This window comes from Actinia tenebrosa, unplaced genomic scaffold (genome assembly GCF_029948245.1).
Source record: "Actinia tenebrosa isolate PJP-AT-01 unplaced genomic scaffold, QUT_ActTen_1.0 PGA_scaffold13__45_contigs__length_12533684, whole genome shotgun sequence".
Classification (NCBI taxonomy): domain Eukaryota; kingdom Metazoa; phylum Cnidaria; class Anthozoa; order Actiniaria; family Actiniidae; genus Actinia; species Actinia tenebrosa.
Genome location: NW_028292573.1, coordinates 12288004 through 12315221, shown reverse-complemented (window position 1 = coordinate 12315221; position 27218 = coordinate 12288004). Strand labels below are relative to the sequence as shown.

At 39.3% G+C, this 27218-nt stretch overlaps 1 protein-coding gene across 1 annotated transcript in view; it reads left to right on the top strand.

Moving 5' to 3' along the window:
• The first annotated feature begins 358 nt into the window (after positions 1 to 358).
• LOC116295411 (uncharacterized) overlaps positions 359 to 27218 on the top strand; it is a 47083-nt gene continuing 20223 nt past the window's right edge. The window contains 13 exon segments of the mRNA XM_089028778.1: positions 359 to 622; positions 865 to 1212; positions 3932 to 4249; positions 5936 to 7195; positions 7607 to 11692; positions 11960 to 12960; positions 13338 to 13602; positions 13925 to 14749; positions 14895 to 16714; positions 16716 to 18593; positions 18595 to 19161; positions 19164 to 21548; positions 21551 to 27025. Of these exon segments, the coding sequence (XP_088884904.1) occupies positions 538 to 622; positions 865 to 1212; positions 3932 to 4249; positions 5936 to 7195; positions 7607 to 11692; positions 11960 to 12960; positions 13338 to 13602; positions 13925 to 14749; positions 14895 to 16714; positions 16716 to 18593; positions 18595 to 19161; positions 19164 to 21548; positions 21551 to 27025 (20313 nt within the window). The 5' untranslated portion in view covers positions 359 to 537.

Below are 27218 nucleotides of genomic sequence, written 5' to 3'. Positions count from 1 at the left end.
AAGATTAACCATGTTAAACAACCCTCTGCAATTGGTTGCATTTGAAGGTCAACACTTGACAAAAAGACGGGTCTGTCGACTTGCCATTATGCGTAGGGACATTTCCAACAGCAATACCATAGATTGAATTAATACTAATTAATAAAAATCACGATACATTCTAAACCTTAGTTTTTTTGCTTGGATTTGGTGGATTTAATCTTTGACCTCTTTAGAGAAAGGTAGCGTTCGCGTAAATTAGCCCTAACTAGAAGTGATCTTATACGACTCAATCTAGGTTTGTGATCCGAAACGAAAATCAAAACCTGCTTCGTCATGACGTAATCCGCAATGGACCTAAACAAACTGAAGTCCTGTAGTACTATCGGTTGTCCTATGTCTGCTCAAGCCTAAAATTTGAACTTTCGATGCAACAGTGATTTTGTTTTAATTGGGACACAATTTGGTCAAGTATCGATAAGAAAGGTGATCCCTTACGGTGAAAAAACACTTCTTCATGTAAAGAAGGAATGGTTGGTGAGGAACCACCATGAGGAAATGCGAACAGGTCCCAAACACTTAGTATTCTCGTCCAAAGTGACCTTCGTGTTTATAGTAATTTTATGTCTTCTGCAACTTCACGGTAAGTAGCGAAGCTTTACAGTTCTTAAGAACATTTTTCTTGGCAGAATTTGTGGTGCTTTCGTGGTATCCTTGCGGAGGGAACTTTGCTTGCATAACACTCTTTCGTCTCGTTCCTTCGTCTTACTTGCAGAAGGGTAAACATTTGATTGTTAGGAAAACAATCTGTACTCTTCATGAAAAACAAAATGACCATAAAATTGTCCTATCTTCTTAAACGTTTCTCTTCTGTTTTATGTGTAGGGAGTTGTGCTAGTTTCTTGCCACCGGAAGGAGCACATTTCTGTCGCGACAATGGAAAGCAATTGACGTTTACTACAAGAGGAGCTGAACAGACTAAATTCTTCTCTGGCTCCTCTATTCATGGCTACAGAACTCTTTTACTAAACACAGACGATTTAGACGCCTGTCTTGGTTATTGCTGTAAGTTGGGATGGTGCAAGCATGCATCTTTTGGAGAGGGCAAGTGTCATGGGTTGTCTTGTAGTGGGGATCAGTGCAGTGTCAGTAACTTCTTGGTCAATCGTATCAAGAATAAAGACAACCAAGCCAATGGAAAATCGAAGGGAAATCAGAAATTGGCGGCCAGTGGTAAGAATAAAAACTTAGTTAATGTTAAATAGCTACTCAGTTTTCTGTTTCCTATAAACCCAGTTAATATAACTTCAACGCAATCCGAAAAGTGCCCAAAAATTTGTTTGGTGATATGTTGCGCTTGTTGAAACATGCACTTTCACGTGCTGTTTTTAATCTTCTTCTTCTTTTACTATAGCTTCATATTTTAACACATTTAACAATATAAAGTAAAAAAAAAAATTCACCCCAAAATAAATTAAGATTTCTTCCACTTTCGAGATGAATTCCTTGCGCAAAGCCTATTTTTAGTTCTTTCTTAATCTTTGTTGTGTTATATTTTCATAAGAAAGTCAAAACATCAGGTACTAGATTTAGAAAATAAAAATCTAAACGATTTCTTGGCGATATTTTCCCCTCTTTTATTAGCATTTTGTTTCTCGATTCATATATTTATTTCTCGATTCATTTTTTTCTCTCTCTCTCTCGTTTGATCGGTTGTAGTGAATTATTGACATTTTTCGGATTTTCTTTCCTGGGAGATCATTTTATTCAGTCAAACGCATCATTGCCGTGTCTTGCTCGGGTCAACTGTTGTGTCAGGTCTTTTTCTTAATGGTCAAATGAATACACTCTAGAAACTACCAACCGCGAACTGTCATTTTTGAACTTTTGTAATTAAAAAAAAACGCGAATTGAGTCCAAGAACGTCAGGTTTTTCTTATTGAAGAATCAGTGGTAATGGTTGCGGATGTCTCAATAATAGAGCTAAAGAGTGGGAGATACCTCTTACTAGACGTAGAATTGATAATGAAAAAAAACAGTCGTTGGGCGTTACCCACGTGTGTCGTTCGTTTTATCCCTAATTTGTAGTTTTGTTACATGAAAACGCTATTTCAGGTGCGAAACTTCATTTTTGTATTTGTTTGAATGATATATTGATGTCATTTTCTCTTATATCGAAAATATAAATATTATTTGTTTTGCCCTTGATCGTAAGAAAAATAGTAAAAGTTGTGATAATGTGAGATTAGTTCTGAGTTTTTCATTTCTATGGTGTTAACACCAAGTGATCAAATGTAGTAGCTGTCATCAATAAGTTTTGCCTTCTCTCTGATTCACTGAAATAATGATCAACAATTTACTTACTGCAATTTTCATAAACATACGAACTCTGTGTCTCCGAGTTGCTCGCTGAAATTTGGTTTTTCGCTGCCGTCAATGAAACCTAATCAGTTGGTACGTATCATGTTTTTGACTGGCGGCAGCGAAAAACCACATAAATCGTTGCTAAACCTGTAGAACAGAGAATTCAAAACTGAAGTATTGGAATTTCCATGGAGTCAAACGTATTTGTTTTGCAAATCCTGCTTAATTAGCTAGACATATAGTGAAAGTGTACGCGAAGACAAAAATGAATGGAAGGGAGGGATAGAATAAATGGTCATGAAATTAAATTAAATGAGGAAAAAGGATAAGAAAAGAAAAGAAAAAGGAAAGGAAAGGGGATAAGAATAAATGAAATGAAATGAAAGGATATTGAGAAGAGAAAGAACAAGAGAAAATGGAAAACAGAGGAAAGGAAAGGAAAAGAAAGTAGTGGAAAGAAAGAGGGAAAAAAAGTAAAGTAATGGAGAGAAAAGAAAAGAAGGGAAGAGAACATATGGATAAAAAGAAAATAAATCGACCTTGTGAAGCAATTTATCTACAGCATAAAAATAATATTATTATTTTTCCTTTTTCATTGCACTTCTGGATTTGCTTATTACTTTAGTCAATTAATTATAAGCAAATTAACCGCTTCATTGAGCCAAACGTGATACGTCGACACGAGTAGTATATACTTAATGCTTGGCTTCTCAAGTCTAAACTAAGTTTACTAAGCCACATGTACTTCTTGTCAATAAAACATTAGACAAATAATTGTATGCATTTCAAATCATCAACGAAAGTGTTGCCATTTGTCACCCTATCTTCATATATGTGGGTTATTTACAATCAAGCAAAACAAAGCAAAGAATTAGGACAGGGGTGACCCTATCTTCGCGAATGAGATATAGTTATGCAAAATTGGGATAATATTTTCAGTGTCGACCATTTCTGAGAAAAAGTCAAAATTAATAAAGACAGGAAAGCATTTCTAAAGTGGAAAGGAAAAATAAGATTTCTTTTGATGACCTGTTAAGTTTATTTTTATTTTTATTTTTCATTTTGAATGTCAAGAGAACCACACCCCTAGCTTTTAATTCACAGAGAAATGGAAAAATAGATAATTTAAAGGAATCTGATTGGTTGAGCAAGAACATAAACTTTTCTTCTCAGATGAATCTTAAGGCCCCGTTTACACTGGCGATTTTTGCGGCGATTTTTGTGGCTATTTTCCGAAATATGAAATCTTTTGTCTCATCCTTCAAAAGAGACATTCGTCTAGGAAATTCTTGGTACCCTGAAAGAAAACTTTACAAGTAAATTCTTTACCATTATTTATTATGGACAAAATCGCAAAAAAATCACACAAAAAATCGCTAGTGTAAACGGGGCTTTATACTTGTAAGAGCTCATTAAACAGAAAACATTACAGGAAAACGAACGTTAGATTTTGACGTTTCTCGAAACAAAGAATTTTTCGTAAAATAAGTAGGAACTGTATACAAGAATATGCTGGTTTAGGAGAAAATGAAGGAAGATAGCAAAAAGAATCAAAGTTTTGTTTGATTTAAACGCTTGTATTTTTCAGAAGCATTTGATCTGAGGAAGAATTCCGCTGACCATAATTGCTTGAAGACATCTATCGTAATCAACGTGACTTTATCAGATGGCTTCAATTCAGGACATTTTGTGGATCATGGGGAACTGGGCGACATGTTGCTGTGTCAAAAACATTGCTGTAAAATGGCTCGCTGTGACGCGGCTTTTATGGCGGGAAAACGATGTTTCTCAGTCAGTTGTCATAGTGAAGAGGCATGCCAATGGGTTCCTGCTTCGAAAGTGAAACACGTGTTACAGCTCTCTTACGTCACCAGCCCGCATAAGATTAAGGCGCAAGTCACAAAAGGTATTGGAGAATAAATTTTTTTGTTCAATAAGCCTGAAGCGAGATGACGTTTTACCCCCGTCTCTAGACCATAATCCTTTTCACATTGCTTTTGTTCTTTAATTATGACTATTGTTCCTGTATTCTCTAAGGAATCAAAAATTTTAATATGAAAGAATTTTAAAAACTATTATGGTATAGAGTCGGGGGTAAAACGTCATCTCGCTTCAGGCTTATTGTCAGTCGTTATCTTTGTTGTTGTCGATCTTCTTGTGATAAAAACCTCTGGACTAGCTTCTATATTCGTTATTTCAGCGGAAAAATGCCAAACAGGCCGAAACCTTTATTTAACTAATATAAAAGGTTTTATAACAAATCGAAATAATTATAATTTGGTAGTATCAAATGGAACTTTAGCAAGCTTGTATCATGGGCAATGGTCATTATTTAGAAGGACGGCTGCTGTAATTTTCCTGCCCCCAATCCTTTTTTATATAGCGCATTTTTTCTATATCCTATCTATATGTAGATTTACACTGCTTCCTTTTTTCCTTCCCCTAAATAAGTATTTCTTGTCCCTTTCTCACTACTACATCTAATTAATGACCAGTCCAGCCCTAAATTCTGTCCCTGATTCCAGATTTAAAATATTTTAAATTCAAGAAAAAAACCTATATAGATAATACTTATTGTCCATCTGTTCGACAAATCAAAACAGTTTAATTAACTGCTAATGTATATAAAGTAAATAACTCCATGGCAAATTAGAAATTTTAGATTCGGAAAGAAATAAAAAACATGTCAAAATAAAGAAACATACGTCTAATTCAACTTAGAAACTTAACGCTTCGTTTAGCGACAAAAAGGCCGTTGCTGATAGCAACCTGCTATTTCGTCATTTTCCACGTTAGTCCTTTGCTGTGATTGGCTGAATCTTTGATCCCAAATAAAAGATGACCGGGTTTTCTCTTGTGAGTGTAAAAGGAATAACCTGCGAAATATGAATTATAAACAAGCCACCAGTTATAATATATAAAGTGAAATACAAAGACTGCACGAGGATTATACGATCCATTTTTCGATGACAAATCTTGGAAATAATCCCTACGATCTTTGCCCGAAAAATCGTTAAAAAAATCGTATTTCCAAATACAATTTGAGAACTGTATACGATTAAAAGAACAGAGATTACCTTAGAGACGTTTCTATTCCTGGAAATTGTATTTGACAGTCAGGTAGGTTTGTAATGTCGTAAAAGAGATGAAAAAAAATGATGAAAAAATTGCCTTTTATAACGTAGTGGCTGCAATATTCAAGTCATACTTGATTCCCTTTTACGAGTAATACATTCTCGTAAATTTTTTTATCTTAACTTTATTTATTGTATTCTGTTATTTGTTTGATTTTTCAGTGTTATGCACTTCTTTGTCCACCCATTGTTTCGCATCATCTTAAAAATGTAAACTGTTATTTATTCGATTTGAAAACTTTGATAATGTAATTGATAACTATTTTGAAAATTACATTATGACTTCAGCCAGTTGTTACATACTTTGCCATTTTATCTCGTGGATTTCCGCGCGGTATAAGTGTTCCTTTATAGTGTAACGATAAGCCAGTGTGTGTAAAAAATTTTTTTAAAATGGTTCAGATTCGTTTTTCTTTTCTTTTCTAGTGGTTGATTAAATAGTGTCTTTATCATTTCAGATATCACCAAAACTAAAAAAGTCGAGGTTTCTGGATCTAAAGCCAAGAATGGCCATCAAAAAAGAGGTTCTACAACCTCTAGTGTTCCACGCAAAGTCAAAAGCTCAGGAATTGCCAAAACAAACTCCAAGCCCGTGTCAAAATCTCCAAAGCGCTCTTCTGTCCACATCAAGACCACTACCTTGTCAGCTGTTTCGGGCAAGGTACAAGCATCCAAGACTGATGTGGCCCGACATAGAACGACGTCTATCGTTGCAAAACCAGACAAACGAAAAGAGAAATCTGCGCATGCACGGATAGGGGCACACCATAATATTGCCAAGCGCTTAGGAAAGAAGCTAGTGAAACATAAGGAAACAAGCAAAAAGTTTTACTATGGCTTTAACAAGAAACGTTCACCAGTACGCTCCAAGCAAGTGCACTCGCTGCGTAAGAAGAATAAGAAGATGCAAGCTAAAGAGAATTCGAGTGTTAAAAAATTGGTTCCACTGCAAAGAAAAAAGAATACTTTAAACCATGGCAAGCGACATAATAAGAAGGTGAAGAAGAGCAATGCTAAAAAGAAACAAGTGAAGAAAGAATTTAAGACCACCAAAGTTAAGAAGACAAAAAAAGTACTCAAGAAAAAGTCAACAAAACACAGATTTTTAAAACACTTCTCAAGAAATCGTGTTAAATCTCAAAGACATAAAAAGCTTTCTTCCATAAGCCGCAGTTCCAAACATGTTTTCAAAGCAAAACACAAGAAAGTCATTCCAAAGCATCGCTCGCCGCGGAAGAGTAAGCATCACTCTAGGAAAGTGAAAGCTGGTGGGAAGAAACATTCAACTTCGAGAAGCCATAACTCATTTCCTAAAACTAAAAAGAGCAAAAATACCCAAAGGAAAGGCAAAAATGTTCACCACCAACAACATCTTCATCTCATCAAGAAAAGCAGCATCACTTCAGCCATTTCTTCCATCCATGGAACTCCAGTTGTCCCACGGAACATTTCTTCTGCAACATCTTGTCACGCTGGTAACATCCTTTTCAACCATTCTTTACGTTACGGAAGGAAAGCAGGTAACTTCGTCTACGGTGGAGAAATGACTGAGATGAATGATTGCCTGGACTTTTGTTGTAAAGATATGCACTGCAGTCTAGCTTTGATGATTGGTAAAAGCTGCTATGCAGTCGAGTGCGTGGGCACGTTTTGCCAGACTGTGCCGGTGAAGCACCTGCAATTTAATCCTAAATTGGCCTTCGTCACCAGGTCTAAAGGTAAGCATTATTTAAGTTTGATTTTTTCAGTTTTCGTTGTTATCCTTCTTTAGCCCAAAAAAATGGCACCTTATTATATACATTCCCATTAAAAAAACTATTGTTAAAATACAAATTAAATACTCGCGACTTACTGGTGAGCTTTACAGATTCATAGGTAGGGGAGGGCCTGCATAAATCTAAATATGCTTTGCACCAGTTCCACAAAACCCTCACTTAGTGACATTTGCGCTGGGGTTCCTCTGTTTGCTCTTGATTTTTTTAATAAAAATTTGCTTCGGCATTCTTATTATGGTGGTGTGTGTTTTCAAATGGCCCTGCCCTGCCCTTTGAATAATGCACCTTAATGGGGTCAATGACTAATAGCGTTTAATGATTTCTTTTGACTTGTATGTTCATGCTTTCTCGTAGATTTCCACCCCACCCTTGCAGTTTCGTCTCCTTCAAAACCTTACCCCACAACGGGAACGGTCTCTTACTATGTTACGCTAAACGGACGTGAGAGGCCTCCCGGAACAGATGGTGGTAAGGTAAAGGATGTTGGATCAGTTCGACCAAGCTATACCGATGTTATTAAACGAACCAAGCCTCGTGTCTACCACAGTGTTTTACATCCAAGCAAGAAATCTAAAAACAAACAATACAAACACAAATACAGAAGCCATATAAAATCACCGGCACCTGGTAGAGAACATCGTAAAACGTTGAAGTCTGGAATGTCAAAAGCTAGATTGCGTTCTAATGCAGCTCGAAGTGAACCTGCGGTTCGCCATGTCATTGTTCATCACATATCTCACGAAATCTCGAAGATCCATAACGTGCACGCAAGACACCCTTACCATGACAAAAATGCTTCGTTAGATGGTTTTGACCGCCTGGATACGCTGTTGAATCTGTCACTAATACATAAGCAACATGCAGTTCAAGTTGCTAAGTACTTGTTCCATATCGGAAAACTGACGGCCAAAACTGGATTAAACATTGTAACTGCACATCAACAGAAGCTAGCGAATGTGAAGACAATAAAAGAAGAGGCAAAGACTAACCATGCCATTGGGGTAGGTCGCCGTGTTGTTGGTATTGGTAAAGAAATCCTGTTGAGAGCCATAAACCTATTGAAGGCTGCTGTTAAACATGAAAGCACTACCACTGCTGTACACGAGAATCATGAAAAGAAAAAGTTGCCTAAAAAATTTGAGTTGGTTGTTCCAATAGTCAAGATGGTATCTTTATGTAGTCACAGCCCAATTCATAAAGGACTCACTCTTCGTGGTGGTTTTCATTCTGGAAAATTCTATGCTCATGGCAAAGTGGAAAACATGCAGGCTTGCATCAAGCTTTGCTGCGCTCGAAAGAACTGTGATCTAGCATTTATGGTAAAACGTTTCTGCTACTCAGTGTCGTGTTACAAGCATGAGATGTGCAGAAGTGTGACGGCATATCACGTGACCAAGTACCATCCACAAGTTGCATATGTATTTAGAGGGCAAAGAAAGACGCCACAGCAAAAAGAAAGCTCAACTTACTCGGAAACTGAATCTTTGCCTACCCTTATCGATAAACAAGATTCCAAGAGCAAGCTAAAATCCGATGTTAATGACTACTCTGACCATGTTAAAAAGATTATTTTGAAACTTACCGATGACACCACGATGGGGAAAGAAAAGACCAAAACACCAAATGGAAAGGCACATTCACAAGATTTGCATGAAGATCTCCATACCAAAAAAGAGTTTGATAATAGCAGCAAACAGTGCCCACATTCAGAAGTCATAAGCAACGCAAGCATATACCGTGGTTTACAAGCGGGAAACTACACTTACTATGGCGACAACAAGACCATGGATAAATGCATCGAGGAATGCTGTTCATCAAGTAATTGTGATATTGCTTTCGTGTTAGACGATTCATGTTACGGTATTGAGTGCTGGACCGAAAACATCTGCCGAACAGCGCCGATCCGACAAAGTAAATTCAAAACAAGTGTTGTTTTTATTACTAGAAGATTCAACAAACCATTGTGGGGTACTCAATCATCGTCGGATGCACAAGCAACGTCACAAAGCGAAGACCATCCACAGAACTCAACTAGGTTGAATAACTTTGAAAATCAAGAAAAACAAACACTACAAGAAAAGATGGACATTGAGAGCACAGTGAACTTGATTAGCGACGCTCTTAACATTAATGATTCAGAAACGACTAGCGATCAACTATCTAAAGTAGATAAACTCCTGGAACAGAAGATTGTCCATTTGGTCAATGACCATGATCTTGATGACACAACACACCATCAGATCCAGCTAGAAGAGGAACAAGATTACAAAGCAACTGAAGAAGCGATAGTTCATAAACCGCATGCTCATTTCGAAATTCATGGCCATAGCAAATATTTCGAAGTCCATGGCCATAGAAAACATGCTTCAGACGAGCATATGACACACCATAAACATCTGCTTGGACGAAAACACACACATCAAAAAGAAAGTGGACATCCGGATTTCTATGTTAAGAACATTCCTTCCATATCAGAAGAAGATCAAATACAAGGCAAGAACATCGTAAGTTACCAGCGTCCGAAGCTAAAAGACTTCAAGGGTGACCTTCTTTCAAAGTTTAACGCAATACCATCCCTTACAGAAACGGCTGACTATGTAGCTTCAGGTGAATCAGAACTGGACACTTACGATAACGAAGCTCCAATGCTCTCATCCTCTGCTGCAAATGTAGACGAGGGCTCTTCGGATACAGAAGATATTAAAGTATCTTTTTTATCAAACAAGCAGTCCGGTTTGCCTCATAACTCGGCGTCTTGGCATATCGGTACTGTCTCGGCAAATGCAATGGATTCCTATGAACCAAGCTCGGCTTTGGAACCCAACGATATGCAAGATGTTGTTTTATCTCTAATTCCACACGAGAAGTTCAATTCAACCTCATCTTTAATTGACCAACAAAAATCTCCTGACCAAAAAGGCTCAAAAACTTTATCTTTAAATAACGGGCAGGGTGTAACAGAAAGCTCACTGCTACGAACTAGTGTATCCTCTAAATTAATAAATATGCCATGTTCGCCTACATCACCTATTGTATTTGATAAGTACCCTACTACTAGATCGTCGAGACCAAGCGTAAGAAGAAACGCTGCAGAACCAACGTTATCAGAGACAGCAACTTCAGAAACCGAAATTTTCCACTCCGGAAAGACAGAAACAGTGAGTCGAGTTGAGATGATTGAAGACATGTCTGGAAGTGGGACATATTACAAGGAAATTCAAGAACCAGGGGAAAAGGAACAAACGATACCTCGTCCTAAAGTTGGAAAAGTTGCCGTTAAAATTACTTTACCTTCGCAATATTTAAAAATTAATAGAGTACAAGAAACGAGAGGAGAACCGCCGGAGTCGTATACTGAAAATTCAGGTGCAGAGATGAATGAAGATGAATATAGTGGAAGTGAAAGTGGCGTGCATGGTGAGACAAGAAGCACTCCTGAAATATCCCCATCACAATGCTATGCTTCATATGTCTTTAATAATGCGACCTTAAAAGGAGGCTATACATCTGGGAATTTTAGTTTCCTTGGGAAATTCAATTCGTCTGATGACTGTCTGATCGAATGCTGTAATTCAAAACATTGCGACTTAGCCTTCATGGTACTTGGAAGATGCTTTGCTGTACGTTGCCGGAACGATACATTTTGTATGCCAGTAAGAGCGCATAATTCAGATCAATATAAACCCTTGATAATGTATTTACCACGTTTTACGCATTCAAGACAACTATTCCCCGATGCTAAGGACAAGGCAGGCGAAGCTGGAAAGAAACCTAAAGAAACAGAAGTGTCGGGTAGTGGTGATGAGTATTTTGAAACAGGGTCTGGTAACACTAGTCCAAATGCGAAACTGATAGGAAATCGAGGCGAAGACCGTTCTTTTTCCTCTGCTACCATTGTTTCAGAGGAGTCTGTAAAAGATGTAGATGGTAAAGAACCGAGTCCACTGAATGACGTCGTAGACCGCGGTAGATCACCAAGTAACTCGTCACCTCGTAAGGACAGCTCTGACCATACTCAAATTAACCCAAGTTCAGTCAACGCCGATAGCAGTGTATTGACTACTAGTTTGCGTGCAAGGATTTTCAGCGAAACCACCCATTCCATTGAGAATGCACAGTTCACAAACAAAGATGCCCGTGAATTTAAACTAGCTGGACTTAAATGCGAGTTTGACAAAGTTCTTTATAATATTACCTTGCGTGGAGGACGTCAATCTGGTACTTTTAAACTTCTGGAGGAAACAAAAAACCTCACAGCTTGTACTCAGAAATGCTGCAACCATGATGACTGTGATGTTGCACTCTTGCTGGAAAATTACTGTTTCATGGTGACATGTAAGAGTCGTTGGCTTTGTGAGCCAGTTTCAACAAAGCTTGCACGGTATCAACCTGTAGCTGCATACAGAAGGGCCAAGCAAGGAAACCTTAAGCCTGAACACTGTAAGTCCAATAAGTAACATTATACTTTATTATCTGTTCATTTTTGTTACCTTCATCTTTATTTTAATAATGCATAGTAAAGTTTAGCTACATATTAGCTGCATATTACTTTTTCGAGCGTGTAGCACGTTACGGAACATACACTGAATGCCCAGCAACAGCTTCCACACTAAATCCAATTACTGCATTTGCTCCTAATGATACTAGTGTTGTGATGGAAATAAATTTCGATCAATAATTTCAGTCAATAATTTTGTTGCATTGCAGCGGTTCAACATACCTTGCCCATCAGCTTATCTATTGCTTCAGGAAGTCCTAGACCTAACAAGTCAGACTACACCGTTCTGGATAGTACACCAGTGCCAAGGTTTGATATTCCCATTGCTGAATCTTCTGTCGTTGCAGACTTCAATACTTCCAGAGTAGAAACGATCCCATTAAGAACCTCAATGGCCTCAAGTATGATATCACCATCACCAACAATAACTAAGAAGTGGGAATCACTGCATTCTTATAATAACCACGTCATCACTCCCTCCCTCATCAGCGTTGATTTGAATGTCAAACATCTTGGGAGCAAGTCGGATATCACATCACAAGACTTTAGCAAACAAACACTAAGAGAACAATTGCAAATGCATAAAGAAACTTCGGGACTTGTGTCCCAAAGCAGTCAGAACATGCATCAACAGTCTATGAAAGGCGTAAAGAAAACTGGCATACAACACACAGTTTCAAGTGAAATTTGGGAAAGTACATTAGTTAGTAACCTAGCAAGTAGTGCTGCAACAAATTGGCATAGCGCAAAAGCAAAATCCAACATATTTCCAGTAAGAGGCATTCCGATAACGGGTATACAGCTCTCAATCGAGCCAGATGCAAGTATCAAGCCTTCCTCTCAATCCAACAAGAGCAGCTTTAAAAACGGCTTACCCATTCAAACAGCCTCAATGGATGCTGAAAGATCAGGTGCTGATGAATTATTCCCGAATATTGAAGAGAACAAAATAGATTCGTTCCAAAGTGGGGAATCTGAAGACGGTGAGCCATCAGAATGGAATCCGCCCTCGTCCAGGGAAATACCGGTAACATATCCAAGCGAACAGGAAAAGAATGACAGGAAGTCAGAAATAGCCCACAGTGAAGATGAAGCTTCATCGCTGATCGAAGTTTCTGGAGGAAATGAAGAAAGTATGCTCCAGACAGACACCGGAAATAAAGAAATGCTTGAAGGCATGGAAAAAGAGCAATCAAAGACAGACTGTAAGGTATGAACTCTTTTTTGGTTTTGCTGCTACAGTTGTCGTCGCTCGTCGTCATCGCTGTTATTGTTTCTCGTTTTTGCTGTTGTTCCTTTTCTCGTTATCATTGTTGTCTTACTGTTGTTGCTTTGTTGTCGTTGTCTTGCTGTTGTTGCGGTACTTGCTTGTTGTTTTTGCTGTTGTTCCTTTTCTTGATATCGTGGCTGTTGTTTTTTTAACTATTGTTTTCATTGCTTTTTGTTTTAGTTGTTGCATTGTTATTATTCGTTGTCTTTGTTGCTTTGCGTTTCTGTTTTATAAACCATGGTTTCCTTTCCATAATCTGTTATGAAGTTGCTGTATATCTAAGATCTCAAACCGTCTTCCTATTTGTTTGTATTTAGTTTTCCAAAGTCTACCACAACGTAACGTTAAGAGGCGGAGAATCAGCAGGCAAATTCCAGTTACTACTGGATACGAATGACACAAAAACCTGCACCAAGCTCTGCTGTGAACGCGACGAATGTGATGTAGCTCTCATTCTAAGCGACTTCTGTTTCATGGTAACGTGTCAGAGTCAACAACAGTGCGATCCTGTTCCTTCCAAGCGTACTGAATATAATGCAAAAATTATTGTCCGTCAAAGACAATTGAATGACCTCAACTCAGGTAAGACTTTATTTAGGTGTTACTGCAGCTGCTAACACTTCAATCGTTTTGAAAAGAGTATTGCCAATATTTCTCGAAACTAATGTAATATATTTTTTGGTTCCAGTAGTTAGAACCGCATTCAGTTATTTTCCAAAAAAAAAACGCGAGTACAGTGGACGCGCCATGGGAACTACCCCTTTTTTCTTTCTGAAAGTTTGTTAATTTCCAGGAAACTTTTTTCTCCAAGCGAAAGGATAAGCTTATAACAGATCATGCTACTTAGGTTCCGCCTTTCACTAATAAATTTAATGCTAAAATTAATTACTATTACTATGTTCAGATGCAATGGAAAATCAAGACTACACACCTCGCAAGGAAGAAGATACCTTTACAAAGCACGTCTCCAATGTGTTGCGTCATTCCACTCATCCGATGAGCAGAAGTAAAACAGCTGACAATGAAACCGACTTAACACCCGATGAAGAAATGACGTCGAATGATACCATACTCGTGTCCAACGAAACGGAAACGGACTTGTTTGCAAACGAAACGGCTCCAAAGATTGTCACCATGACTCGGCCATTGTTATTTTCCGACAACGGCAATTCAAATCTGGCTTCCAAATCCGCTATTACAAGGACCGATAGCTTGTCAGCTTTATCAAGTTCGTTTAGACCGTTTCCCGCAAGTTCAGCAGCCGACCACCAAACTAAAGTTTACTTGAAGACTGTCACTATAGATGTCTCAGCCAGGGAAACTGTTAGTAGATTAAAAACCAAAATGAAAGTTGCAAAAACATCAGAAGCTAAGTGGAGCAGTACCTTAAGAGTTCAGAGTAGTCAGACCGTCCGCAAGATTCCTAAGTCAGCATTAAACGCTCCTGAGATCTCGACTCAAGCTCAAGCTCGTCTCTCGCCAAAAGTTAAATGGTCATCAGCGGAAAAGAAAAACTTGCGGAAGACCATGGTCCGTGTTACTGAAGAAACTGCACCGAAAAGCTTGCTAAGTGTTGGTCTTGTGCCAGGGCAAAGTCATTCATTATTTTTGAATCCACTGCAAAAGTCTTCTCCAGGCATACTGCAGACAAGTCATGACGAGTCAATCAATACCACATCGTCATCAAAAACTTTATCAAGTCACGAAGCAGATTTTGAAACACACGGTGGTAACAAACAATCTTTAGTTTCAAGATCCAAGCTATCGATTGCTCCGCAACCAACTAACAGTCCTGTTTTGTCAGCCTCTTCATTATTAACTTCATTTTCGATCTCTGTATCCATAAAACCAAGTATAGCCAAATCTATTTACAGCATATCCTCAGTTGACACAGATAAGAATAATGACGAGGAAAAGATCCAACATATTGCCAGCCACATTGTGGCTGACCCAGTATTTTTCGATGCTGGTACAAAAACTCAAAAGTTTCTTAGATGGACAAAAGTTTGATGGTAATTCCTTGGATACAGTGCACAGTATGGTTAATGACCTTAATGGCTTATTACTGTCGAACAGTATATTACCAAGCTCGACTGGATTCACATCTTCCTCGATGAAAACCATTGGGGATACGCTTTTTGATAACTTGCAAAGCAACATAGAACGCCTCAAGGATCTATCTTCAAGTCTAAAGAACATACAGGAAAAACGACATGAACATAAACTCTCGGACAATAACATAAGTGGAAGATCAAATATCGCTAAGCCAACAAACGATACTGATAAAGAAGCATTTCGGGAAATTAGACTTCTCGAATTATTCAACGCAAAACTGAATGAACTGAAGAAACTGGTTTTAGAGAAATGGTATGACAGAGCAATAGCAAAGAACAGTCAAGACACTACAATGCCATTCCTACTGCAGTCATTACCATTGTCTGCGACCCCAAAACTGAGTAGACATTCAACCCAAGCCACGACACCAACAGAACGTCTCATATTGAGCACCAATTCAGCCCATCCAAGTAGACAACATTCAGAATCGAAGACTGGCTCTCAAGGGCAAGCTTCGACTTTCCAGGCATCAGCTCTAGACAAGCTTTCGCAACACAAAGACTTGAAGCAAAACTATTCCCCGATCACAAGCAGTACAGTTTTGACCTCACCTTCAAATGAACCAAATACTCATTTTACGATAGAAAGTATTAAAGCTAAGCCACAAATATCGTACCAGAAAAAGAGTACCACTGGAATTTCAAGTAGCAACTCTGTTATTCAGGAAAATACCATACACTTGAAGGTTTCACCGCGTCCAAGTCCAAGTCAGCAACAGAGTTCGGTGTCGCTTAATTCCTCTTCTTTCCATGAACAAAGCGAAGTGTTTACTCATGTGACGTTCAGAAGTGGAATAAATGCAGGAATATTCACGGACAGAGGGAATGTGAAAAATATGACTGACTGTACCACACTCTGCCTTGCGCAGAAGTCCTGTCACGTGGCCTTCTTGGTGGGAAAAACTTGTTATTCAATTGAATGCTACAGTCAAAGGACCTGTGAAATACTGCCATTCAACTCAAGTATTGTGACTACCCAGGTAGTGTACATGAAGAAAAGACTATCCAGCCTTCCGTATCAACTGGGCACTACTGACAAAAAGCTCGAACTCAGCAGTAAAAGAGAAAATTCAACGGCCGACTCTCTGGCATGTGCTCAGAATATAAGAGTTCTGAAGAATGTCACATTCCGGGAAGGAATACGGGCTGGAAACTTCACGGATTTTGGTAAAGTGGATAGCATAGAGACATGTTTCAAGCATTGCTGCTCCAGACAGGACTGCGACGCGGCTTTTATGGTGCAAAGCAACTGCTTCATCGTTGATTGTCTTAATGAAAAAGGATGCAGTCCAATACCATCTCGCTCTAAAAAGGTGAACACATCACTTGTCTACTTCGACAAGTCTTTCAAGAGTGCATTGATTCCATTGAAAGAATTAGAAATGGGTCGAAAACACAACCATACATGTATAGCCATTGGAGGCGTTCTTCTTAATGTTACCTTTAAAGGAGGACTACAAGCAGGGAACTTCACAGATCAAGGCAAAGTAGATAACTTTAATTCTTGTGTAAAAATCTGCTGCGAAAGTCCAAACTGCGACGCAGCCTTCATGATTAAAAGAAATTGCTTCTCCGTCCAATTGCTCTGTTAATAAAACCCGATGTGTCCCAATACCTATTAAAACCACGAAATACAGTACAAGGATTGCACTCATGGAACGATCTGGAGCCGAGACATTTGAAAATAAGCCTCAAGAACTTATATCATGTTCGGAAAAACGAGAAGTTATGACAGGAGTCACTTTTAGTGGTGGTTTCAAAGCTGGGATCTTCACGGACCACGGAATAGTATCAAACATGAAGGAGTGTATAAAGACATGCTGTAGAAATCCAACTTGCGATGTTGCCTTTCTTGTCGATGCCTATTGCTTTGCGATACAGTGTCAATCAAGCAAAAGCCTGTGCCAACCAATGATGGCCAAAAATGCGAAATACCAAACCTCTATGGCATTTGTCCGAATAAAAGGCGAAAACCCATTGAAGGAAGATCGTTTGAAGAGCATCCTAGATACGAACTGTCATGTCAGCCCCGTTCAGTTCAATGTAAACATAACAGGCGGATGGAAATCAGGTAAATTTATAAAGTATCCAGATGTGAAGGATATCAAGAAGTGCGCCGACATATGCTGTGGATACAAGGGATGTGAGTCAGCTCTTTTGATCGGAGGTTTCTGCTACAACCTTGTCTGTTTTAAAGAAAAGAATTGTCATTTAAAGCAATCAAGTAGCGCATTTATGGTTCCACAACTCGTGTCTGTCAAGTCTGCATCCAGTGCCAATCCACAACTTACAAGTGCTCAAGAAATAATTGAAAACCTTGCGAGTGACGTAAAACAGATACAGCTATTGAACTCATCATTAAATGAGGCTCCGGGTTCATCAAGTGCAACCACATCTTCGCCGCCACCTCCAGTTTCGCAACAAATATCGCATTCCCAAATCAATATCAAACCAACAATTTATACAACGCCTTCCTCTGAAGTGAAAAGTAAACTGATGCCACACGAAATAAGACTTACATCTGAACCACAGCCGACAAAAGAAACAGTAATGGCGCCTATTTTACAAAGTATCGTTCAGGAAGTTCTAAAGGGGATGGACCCTTTATCAAAACCAAAGGAAATTTTCTCCTCCAAAACGCAATACGCATCTTCGCCTTCTGTGGTGCGAAAAATTAATCCAAGTGCTGTAGAAACAGAAAATCATATCATTTCAAAATCCCCGACGGGCAACTTTAAATCAGAGACTTCTTTACTTGAAGGAAATACCCCGTACCAAGAGGAATACGAAATGTTAAACGAAAGTCAGTTCACAAGAGAAAGCATGAATAACCATGAAGTTAAACACAGTTCTAGTACAATTATTCCTACCTCGCCCCTACTTGAATCTTCAAATCCGGCCATAAACAATGTTGTAGTTGAAATCCTACCAGTTGGGAACAAAAACGAAGATAAGGGGATACCGCAGCGAAACCTTTCACTGCCATCAGCGTCAGTAACCGCATCAAGCCTTGTGTGGAACTCAAGTGAGATCAGTCCTACGATAACAGCATCGTATCAGTCAATAATACCAATAAAGGAAAAACATTACATGCCTTTAAATCCAGACGATCTTCCAGGAACTGGAAAGTGGAAAATTGAAGAAATTTCTAACAATGATATTCCAAAGGGGTGTATGGACATTGTATATCTAACAAATGCATCCCTTCGGATGCCATTAAAAGTAAAGGATTTTCAGCTTCAAAAAAGTGCCAAGACATTTGAAAAGTGTAGAGAAGCTTGCTGTGAAACGCCAGAATGCAATGTTGCTATGTTCAGAGAGAATTCATGTTATTTAGTAGCCTGCTTTGACTCGAAAACATGCCATGATGTCCATACTGAAGATCATTCCAGTATCGCATACATTGCAAGAAATACGGATGAAAAACTTCTTTTGAAGCATTTACTACAAAGTATGAATGCGAAGAGCGACAGTGAAAACCAGTATCCAAGGAGCAAACCAAGCATGCTTCCCCAGTCCTGTTTTAAGCAACGTTCGTTTTGAACTTGGAATGGACGCAGGTGACTTCCAACCTATCGGACAAGTCAACAACACCAAAGACTGCATCAAGCATTGCTGCGCTTCTAGTACTTGTAACGCTATCTTTATGCTGCGAACTAGGTGCTTCTTAGTATCATGTCCTGATGAAATCAGATGCAGGAGTGCCATAGCGCAGTCGGAGTTTTACACACCGAAGATTGCTTATGTTGCACGAACAAAGCAAGAGAAAGACCTGTTTGCAAAAATGATACCCGAATCGTTATATGGAGAAACTAATATTACAGAGAAGATTGCTAAAGCTGATCTCAGCGAAGAAAATGGAGCGAAGCGTATAAACATCGGGCCTCCAGCTCATAAAGATACTCAACAAACACCGATGTCTTTTTTCAAATCAGAGGTTTCTGGAGGCTTAGACTATATGGCAAAATCGTCTCCAAAAAAAGAATTGACGTCATCTGATAATTTCATAAACAATTGCTGCAACTAAAGGAGAGTAAAACAGTTTCTGCTGCAAAAATAGATAAACACGTACCTCATGAAGTAAAGGGATCGATTGATGCTCTGTTTGAACTGCTACAAGGGGACCACAGTAGCCACGAAACAACAGTGGACGAAACAGTAACGGATCAGTCAACGGAAGTAAGCCTTAAGCCACTAAGAGGACTTGCTACTACTACATCTCGTTTACATGGTAGTCAAGCCTCAGCTATTTCCATAGCAACACCCATACCCATGGCAACAGCAACAGCAACACCACTTGCTTTAACTGAACCCTTGTTCTCCAAATCTACATTTTCGTCAAAGGACAGAACAGCAAACATCCAATCAAGAAAAGTTGTCGTTACTTCTCTGACAAATCATACTCTTCCTTTATCCAGTTCATTAATCATTAAAGCGTCGGTCGTCTCCATAGCAACATCAGTTACGATGTCACCATCGTCTTCTAAGTTGTCATTAACATTATACAGAACAATCAGCAGTGTTTCAGAGAGATCCAACACTACTGCTGCAACAAAACTGCCTATTGTATCATCTCGCCAACATGCAACCATGGCTTCAAGCGTACTTCCTACAACAAGTTCACCAGCCGCTACCGCAACCTTATTGTCTAAAATACAGTTCGCTGTAAAGGACAAATCAGAAAAACCAATCATAAATGGCCTACTCCCTATAGAACTCCTAACGCCTTCCCCAATGTTATCAGTTCATAACAATGAGCTTCCCGTTAGCCATCCATCAGAAAATACGTATACTGGAAAAACGAAACGGTTAGAGCAAACCTCAAATGTACGACCCACAGCAGCCACTAATTCAATGGATAACGTACTTCACTCGATTTCCATAGTTTTGCAGCCATCGCCTATAGCAGTTGCGTCACAGTATCCCAAAGTTTATGACAAAATGGTAGAATCTGACGGAAAAAGAAGAAATGGAGTACTAGAAAAAATAAACCTATTACCGTCACCGTCATTGGAAGTGAAGAAAGACAGTAATTCAGGGAATGCACGGATTAAAACAACGCTAGTTGGTGAAGCAAAGAAACATCAGTCTCCGTCCTTGCTTCTTGAGGCACTTGGTTCCGATTTATTTCCACAGTTACCATATGAATTGAGTGATGACTCGAGTCTGCATGAGACTTATACTAGCGTCGAGAAAAGTAATAGAAATGCCACCACGATACCAAAGAGTGAGCCTGACCCTACTTCAACATCTCAGTATTCCATTGTGTTTTATGGAGGAAAGAAATCAGAGGAAACAGCAGCTATAACGACACCAAAGAGTGAGCCAACTTCCACATCTCGTGTTTCCAGTGTGTTTTATGGCGGTAAGAAATCAGAGGAAACAGCAGCTACCATGACACCAAAGAGAGACGTAACTTCCACTTCTCGTGTTTCTGGCGTGTTTTATAGCGGAAAGAAATCAGAGGAAACAGAAGCTACCATGACACGAAAGAGTGAGGCAACGTCCACTTCTCGTGTTTCCAGGGTGTTCTATAGCGGAAAGAAATCAGAAGAAACAGCTGTCAATATATCCCACGGGTTTAGCGAGAGTCCTAAAACATCGAAGCTTGAGAACGCGGCAATTACATCGAATACAGTGGTTTATACTTTAGTCCCATCTCAAAGCCGCACAATATATTCCTCGAATGCGGTAAACAATACATCTAACAGTAAGACAAAAACCATCCCTGTGGAAAGCGTGTTCTCTATTTCTGAGCGGCAAGAATCACATAATGAATATCCTTCATCGCCTACAAAGTACTCTAAACTTGAAAGCCAACTTCGATTCCTGCAAGGCCAACAGAACCAGACTTTAACTTCCCTTAAAAGTGCTCAAAATCTGATTGCTTCTCTAAAACTGTATGTAAATAGACTCACTGCGAACACCGGAGCAAATAGCGCTAATGATTCAAGTCACCAAGTATCACAAATGAAAACTATGACAAAAGAAAACAAGTATCATATAAAAAGAGTGATGAAGGAAATAACAAAACGCTTTCCAAAGGTGCCAGTTATCAAGAATCTTAATGAAACTGTTCAGAAACTCGTGAATAACCAATCAAAGACTAGAGAAAACTTTCAATCCTTGAAGTCGAAGTTACTATCTTTGGAGAGCATGGTGCTCAAAAATATAACAGAAAGAGAAAAGCTATATTCATTAAAAAGCACTCATTTGTCAGTTTTGAATGTGGCTAGCTCAATTGAATTGGATGTTGAAAATAGCATTCGGGAATATTCGTTTATACAAGGGTCATCCTATTCATATAACAAAGGAATCATCAACAAGGCACCCTCGTTAAAAGCAGTACAATGGCAGGATCAAGCGTTGGAGCGCCTACTCAAGTCTTACTTACAGCAACCCCTACAGCTGCAGTTTTGACACATAAGACAAACAATATTGAAGATTTAAGTTTAAAAGCCGCATTAAAACAATTAAATGGTTCTTCAAATGAAAGAAAGGATTCCAAATCAAAGGTAGTTTCAATCGGTAGTTTCTTAACACATCTACTACAATCCCTCAAGAACGTTTTGCATGGGAAAAACAACACGGAATCACAATCTTCTATGGCTAGCGTGCAAAATACACTTGGTACTGAAGCAAATTCATTTAGGCAAGCAATGCTGAAAGAAGATATGGCCACAAAATCAAAAGTATTGGACAAATCTGTGCAGTCTGAAAGCGTTATTGAAATAGCACCGTCAGCAGTATTTTATTCATCGCAGCGCAGCCCATCCTCAATTGATAACCATAAAAAAGGTTTCTCGGAAACTACTCCTGTAAAGCCGAGTTCAACTTCAGCGATGGCACAACAGACAATGTCATCAAGTCATGTACACAAGAACCTAACTGCAACATCTGGCAGAAATATCGCGATAAATTTTGCACAAGCCTTGCAGCCCATCAGCCAATTAAGCATCACTTACACGGGGGAAAACAGGGTTAGTCTGTGTAGCCATTCAAGCACTGACTTTACATCTACTCTGCGCGGAGGAATCAAGGCCGGGGATTTTAAGAACGTGGGGCAAGTAGCCAGTGACATGGACTGCGTGAACAAGTGCTGCGATTCTAAAGACTGTGATACGGTATTTCTTTTGATGGACAATTGTTATCTTGTTTCATGCTATAGCGAACAACTCTGCAAAAGCATACCTGCGTTGAATCCTAGTTTAAAGCCAAGAGTTATACATGTCGAGAGATTTCTCTTAAAATCAGATGGGCTAAATATACTCGCCAGTAAGATAAGTCCTGCAACTGCAGTAAAAAACGATAAAGAGCTTGAGCACTCGACTACCGCAAAGGAATCGAGCATTGGTGCATCAAGCCCCAGGCGAGTCAAGATAGCCATAACTAAAGTAAATTTACAAGAAAGCATTTCTGTGGCTCCCAATACTGAAGGTCCAGTCTGCACCTCCTCGCTCAAGTACAACGTAACGGTGCGTGGTGGTATCCACTCGGGTTTCTTCAAAGATCTAGGAACGGTATCAAGTATGAACAAGTGCATCGACCAATGCTGTAAGTGGGAATTCTGCAGTCTCTCATTCATGATACTAAACCGATGCTATTTGGTTGCTTGCTATAGTGACAAGCAGTGCGAGCCTGTTCAAGCGAGGAACGTTTCTCTAAATCCAAGAATTGCATTTGTCAAGAAAAATAAGGATATACTGATACCACAGGGAATCCATGAGCTAGAAACATCTTCACAGGTTTCACCCCAACATACTTCTGTAAAAAGTGTATTGCCCTCAAGAATGCATCTGCATGAAGACTTGTCCTCAATAATACAGCCAATGGCAAAGCCTCAGCGTCAGGACGCCAAGTGTCATCCTGAGAAAGTACAACATGACTCAACGTTGTTAGGAGGAATCGACGCTGGTGCTTTCGAAGACGTTGGAAATGTAGCCAATATCACAGAGTGTATTAACCTCTGCTGCCTTAAAGATAACTGCGATGTTGCCTTCATGGTGCTAAGTCGTTGCTTTTTGGTAACCTGCTATGGTCCTTTGCTGTGCAAGACCGCTCCATCCAAGACGAAACGGTTCAACACACGTCTTGTACACGTTACCAGGCGACCATATGATGGCGAAGGGATCGACCAAATCATGTCTAAGGCATTACAACCTTTATTAGCAAAAAGCTTTGAAAAAACCCAGATTCAAACGGAAGGGTTTAAGAAATACGATATTCCAGATTTCGTCACTTCAGTAGCTGTTAAAATTCAATCTTCAGATTCCTACAGTTACAAAGCACACGAAGGCACGCGATCACCTTCTGTAGCACCTGCATCACCTGTTCCATATTTACCAACATCTTCTCTCGAAACAAAAAATAAACAGGGTACTTTTTCAGTGATCCAAACCTCAAGTATGTCAACATTAACTGAGAAAAGCAAAATACTTGTCGATCGCTCGCGTCATTCCTCCTATGGGAAGATTACACCATCTAAGAGTGAAAATGTTTCACTAGATTTTTTCAAAGGCGAGATTAATGGCGCTGAGAAGAAAGTAAAAGATGAGAAGAAGGATGATCCTTCTGAAAACCCAACCTGCACAAGCTCAAAAATTTATACCAATTCTACTGTCAGAGGAGGTGTCCGTGCAGGTCTCATTAAAGATCAAGGAATCGTGAAAGACATGAAAGCATGTGTCCGTCGTTGCTGTCAGTGGCAGACGTGCAGTGTTGCGTTTATGATTTTATCTCAATGTTATATCATCGCTTGCAATGACAAGCATGCATGCTCTCCTGTTCCTGCAAGAAATGTCTCGTTCAATCCGAGATTAGCTTCGATAACAAGAGAAAAAAGACGGGATATCAATCTTCTTGATGCGCTTCAACCGTGTGATGTTTCGCTAGCTTCAAAACTGCCAACACCTAGTTTACTGAACACATTTCCAACGGCCTTCGTTTCTTCATCAAAGCATTTAGCTTCATCATCACTGGCGTTTTCTCTCTCAACATTTTCTCCGACCTCTACTTCTTCATTACACAACTTAGCTTCACAATCAATAATTTCTCCTCCGGTGATAACACCGACCCCCAAATCATCATCAAAAGAGTCGAGTTCCTCGTCAGCTTTGAAAATGAATGGACCAGCTACTTATTCGTCTGTCTCGCATAAAAGCACTACCGTTCCTAACCCGCGTAATTCTTCAGCAAAGCCTGTCAGGATTGTCGAAAATGAAACATTTCCTGACAAAAAGAACTCAGAGTTTTGCAACCATGGTAAAGTACAAATAAACGTTACTTTTAAGAACGGTTTTAAAGCCGGGAAGTTTAAGGACAAAGGATATGTATCAAGCATCGAAAAGTGTGCGGACTTATGCTGCGCTTCGAGTCACTGTGATGTAGCTTTTATGCTACTCGAAGACTGCTTTCTTGTTCAATGTCAAAGTCAAGAGGCTTGTATTTCAGTGCCTGCACGAACACTCAAGTATAACCCAAGGCTGATTTATGTTTCGAGAAAAAGACAAAATAAAAAGTCTAAGACTCCCGAGCTCTCAGGTATGACGTTACTAGACAATGCATTACCAGTCATGGAGTATGATAATTCAAAAATATTATCACCTAGCCCCTCAGTTATTGGCAAACACGAATCAAAAAAGAACAATGGAAAACTAAAACAACCAAATGATCAAGATGCGTTGGAATCATCGAGCAGTGTCCTTGAAAATATGGACGAACTTTCCATTCCCTTGCTCAATGCAATAGAACCAGCAATAGTGAAACACGATTCCAATACAAATGCATTTATACACTCAGTCTCAAAAACAAGTTTAACACAATTTATCCCATCATCAAGAATTCAAGTTAATGTCAAAACATCCATCAATCCAACTCCATCGTCTTCACAAGTTGATACTACGAGAAACTTCACAGATGCAGCCCAACTAGTGAGTGCGTCTCCATCTTCACTTTCCCTGAATGTAAAGGATCTTAGTATCCATAATTCCAACATTGGTGCAACAACAATTTTACCAACGCAAGACCACCTGTCAAGTACCAGAATAAAAAATAATCAACAAAAAACTTTACTGTCAACAAAAAGTGCGACGACTCCTAAGAACGAAAAGAACAAGTCACGTAGTTCGTCGGAAAGCTTACCTCCGGTATTTTCTTCATCACCGTCAGTACAAGAAAGTACGGAAAAATTAGATAAAACAAAAGACAGGGCCACTCCATCGCTCGTCAAAAGCAGTGTTAGTATGAACAAGCTGCCAATAGAGTCAAGCAACGCGCTGATTGCATCAGACATAAATGGCCATGGTGTTTCAGCAGCATTAAAGGAGATGTCGAATTCTGGGCTAGAATCGACTTCAGCGGGAGATAGAACTTTAATCCAGCCTCTCCCCTCCCCTTGTTTCAATAGCCCAATCTCTTACAATGTTACGCTACGTTCAGGTATTAGAGCGGGCTATTTTAAAGACCAGGGGAGGGTTGAGAGTATGGACACTTGCCTTGCTAAATGCTGCTCGAGTAAAAAATGTGACGTTGCTTTTATGCTTAAGAAGAACTGCTATTTAGTGCAATGTTATTCGAAAAGGTCTTGCGAGCCAGTACCAACTCATCACAGCGAGTTTTCAACGCAGGTGTCCTTTGTGCAAAGAAAGAATGAGTCCCAACTTTTGTCGTTTATTGAAGAGCAGGAAAAATACTCTGCTGCCGCTTCGGATACGACGGACACTACATCAGATAAAAGCACAGCCAGCATAAAGCCCAAGCATACAGAGTCAAGCTCTTCAGTCCTCCCCGCGCAATCTATTACGCCAACAAAAAAACCACCAGCCATTGTGGATGCAACAGTTCTTGTAAGGCAAAATGAGCAAACTAACAGTAGCAAGACCCTTTCTAACAAGTTGAAGTCTTCGAAGCATAGAATCCCAACATCCGAAAAGTCCCCAGACTTGCAGCTAGAGAAGCATAGACAAGGTACTAAAACGACACCCAAACCAAAACGGCATCGTTCAAGTTTGAATGGAACAAGGTTGTCTAAAGGGCAGTTGAAGCTATTATTTTCACTAATGACCCCGAAACACCAGGAGAAACATGAGCGACCAACTGACAGTTTGACTTCATCAGACCTTGAGAAAGTTCTGGCGAAAACATTAAAAGTGGAGCCAAAACCCGTTATACCAACACAGAGACTTAGTGTTCCAAGACAAGAAATTGCATCAAGACCAACTGTAGCGACATCGTTTGAAAAGCAAGGCTCTAAAAGAAGCAAAAAAAGAAATCTCAATAGTTCTGAAAAAATTTCTAGTGAACTTCAGTCTGTAACTGAGTTCCTACCATTTGGTGAAGAAGAAAACAACGTAAAAGCCACTCCTAAAAAGTTATATCCTACCGCGTATCCTAAAGACGTCACCACATTGTCTCCAATTGGTAAACAAGAAAATAAAGAAAAAAACACTCATAAACTGATATATCCTACCACAAATCCTAAAGACGTCACCACATTGTCTCCAATTGGTAAACAAGAAATTAAAGAAAAAAACACTCATAAACAGATATATCCTACCACAGATCCTAAAGACGTCACCACATTGACTCCAATTGGTAAACAAGAAAATAAAGAAAAAAACACTCATAAACAGATATATCCTACCACAGATCCTAAAGACGTCACCACATTGCCTCCTTATTACTTTACAATGACAGCTCCTAAAAAGGAAGGTAAATTTCACCCTCACACCACGAGTAGGATGAGTCACAGACAAGGGAACGAACCAGCAACAACCGCAAAGCATTTTGGTAGGTTAAAGCAAAAGGAACGAAAGAAGCCGCGTCCAATTACTCAACATTTGTCGACTAAGCCAACATTTGAAGTCATCAGAAAATTCAGTCCCAACGAATCATAACTTCTCGCCGTCGATTAGTAAAATAAGTGAGCAACAAGAAGAGACAGAGGTATTGGAACCTTTACATTTTACAAGCACTACCACTGGGAAACAAACGTATCTAGGTCTTGATAATTCCAGCGAAGGAGTTACATTGCCAACTAGAAAGACCTCTCTGGCAGTATTACCCTATTTGAATCCTACCAAAGAG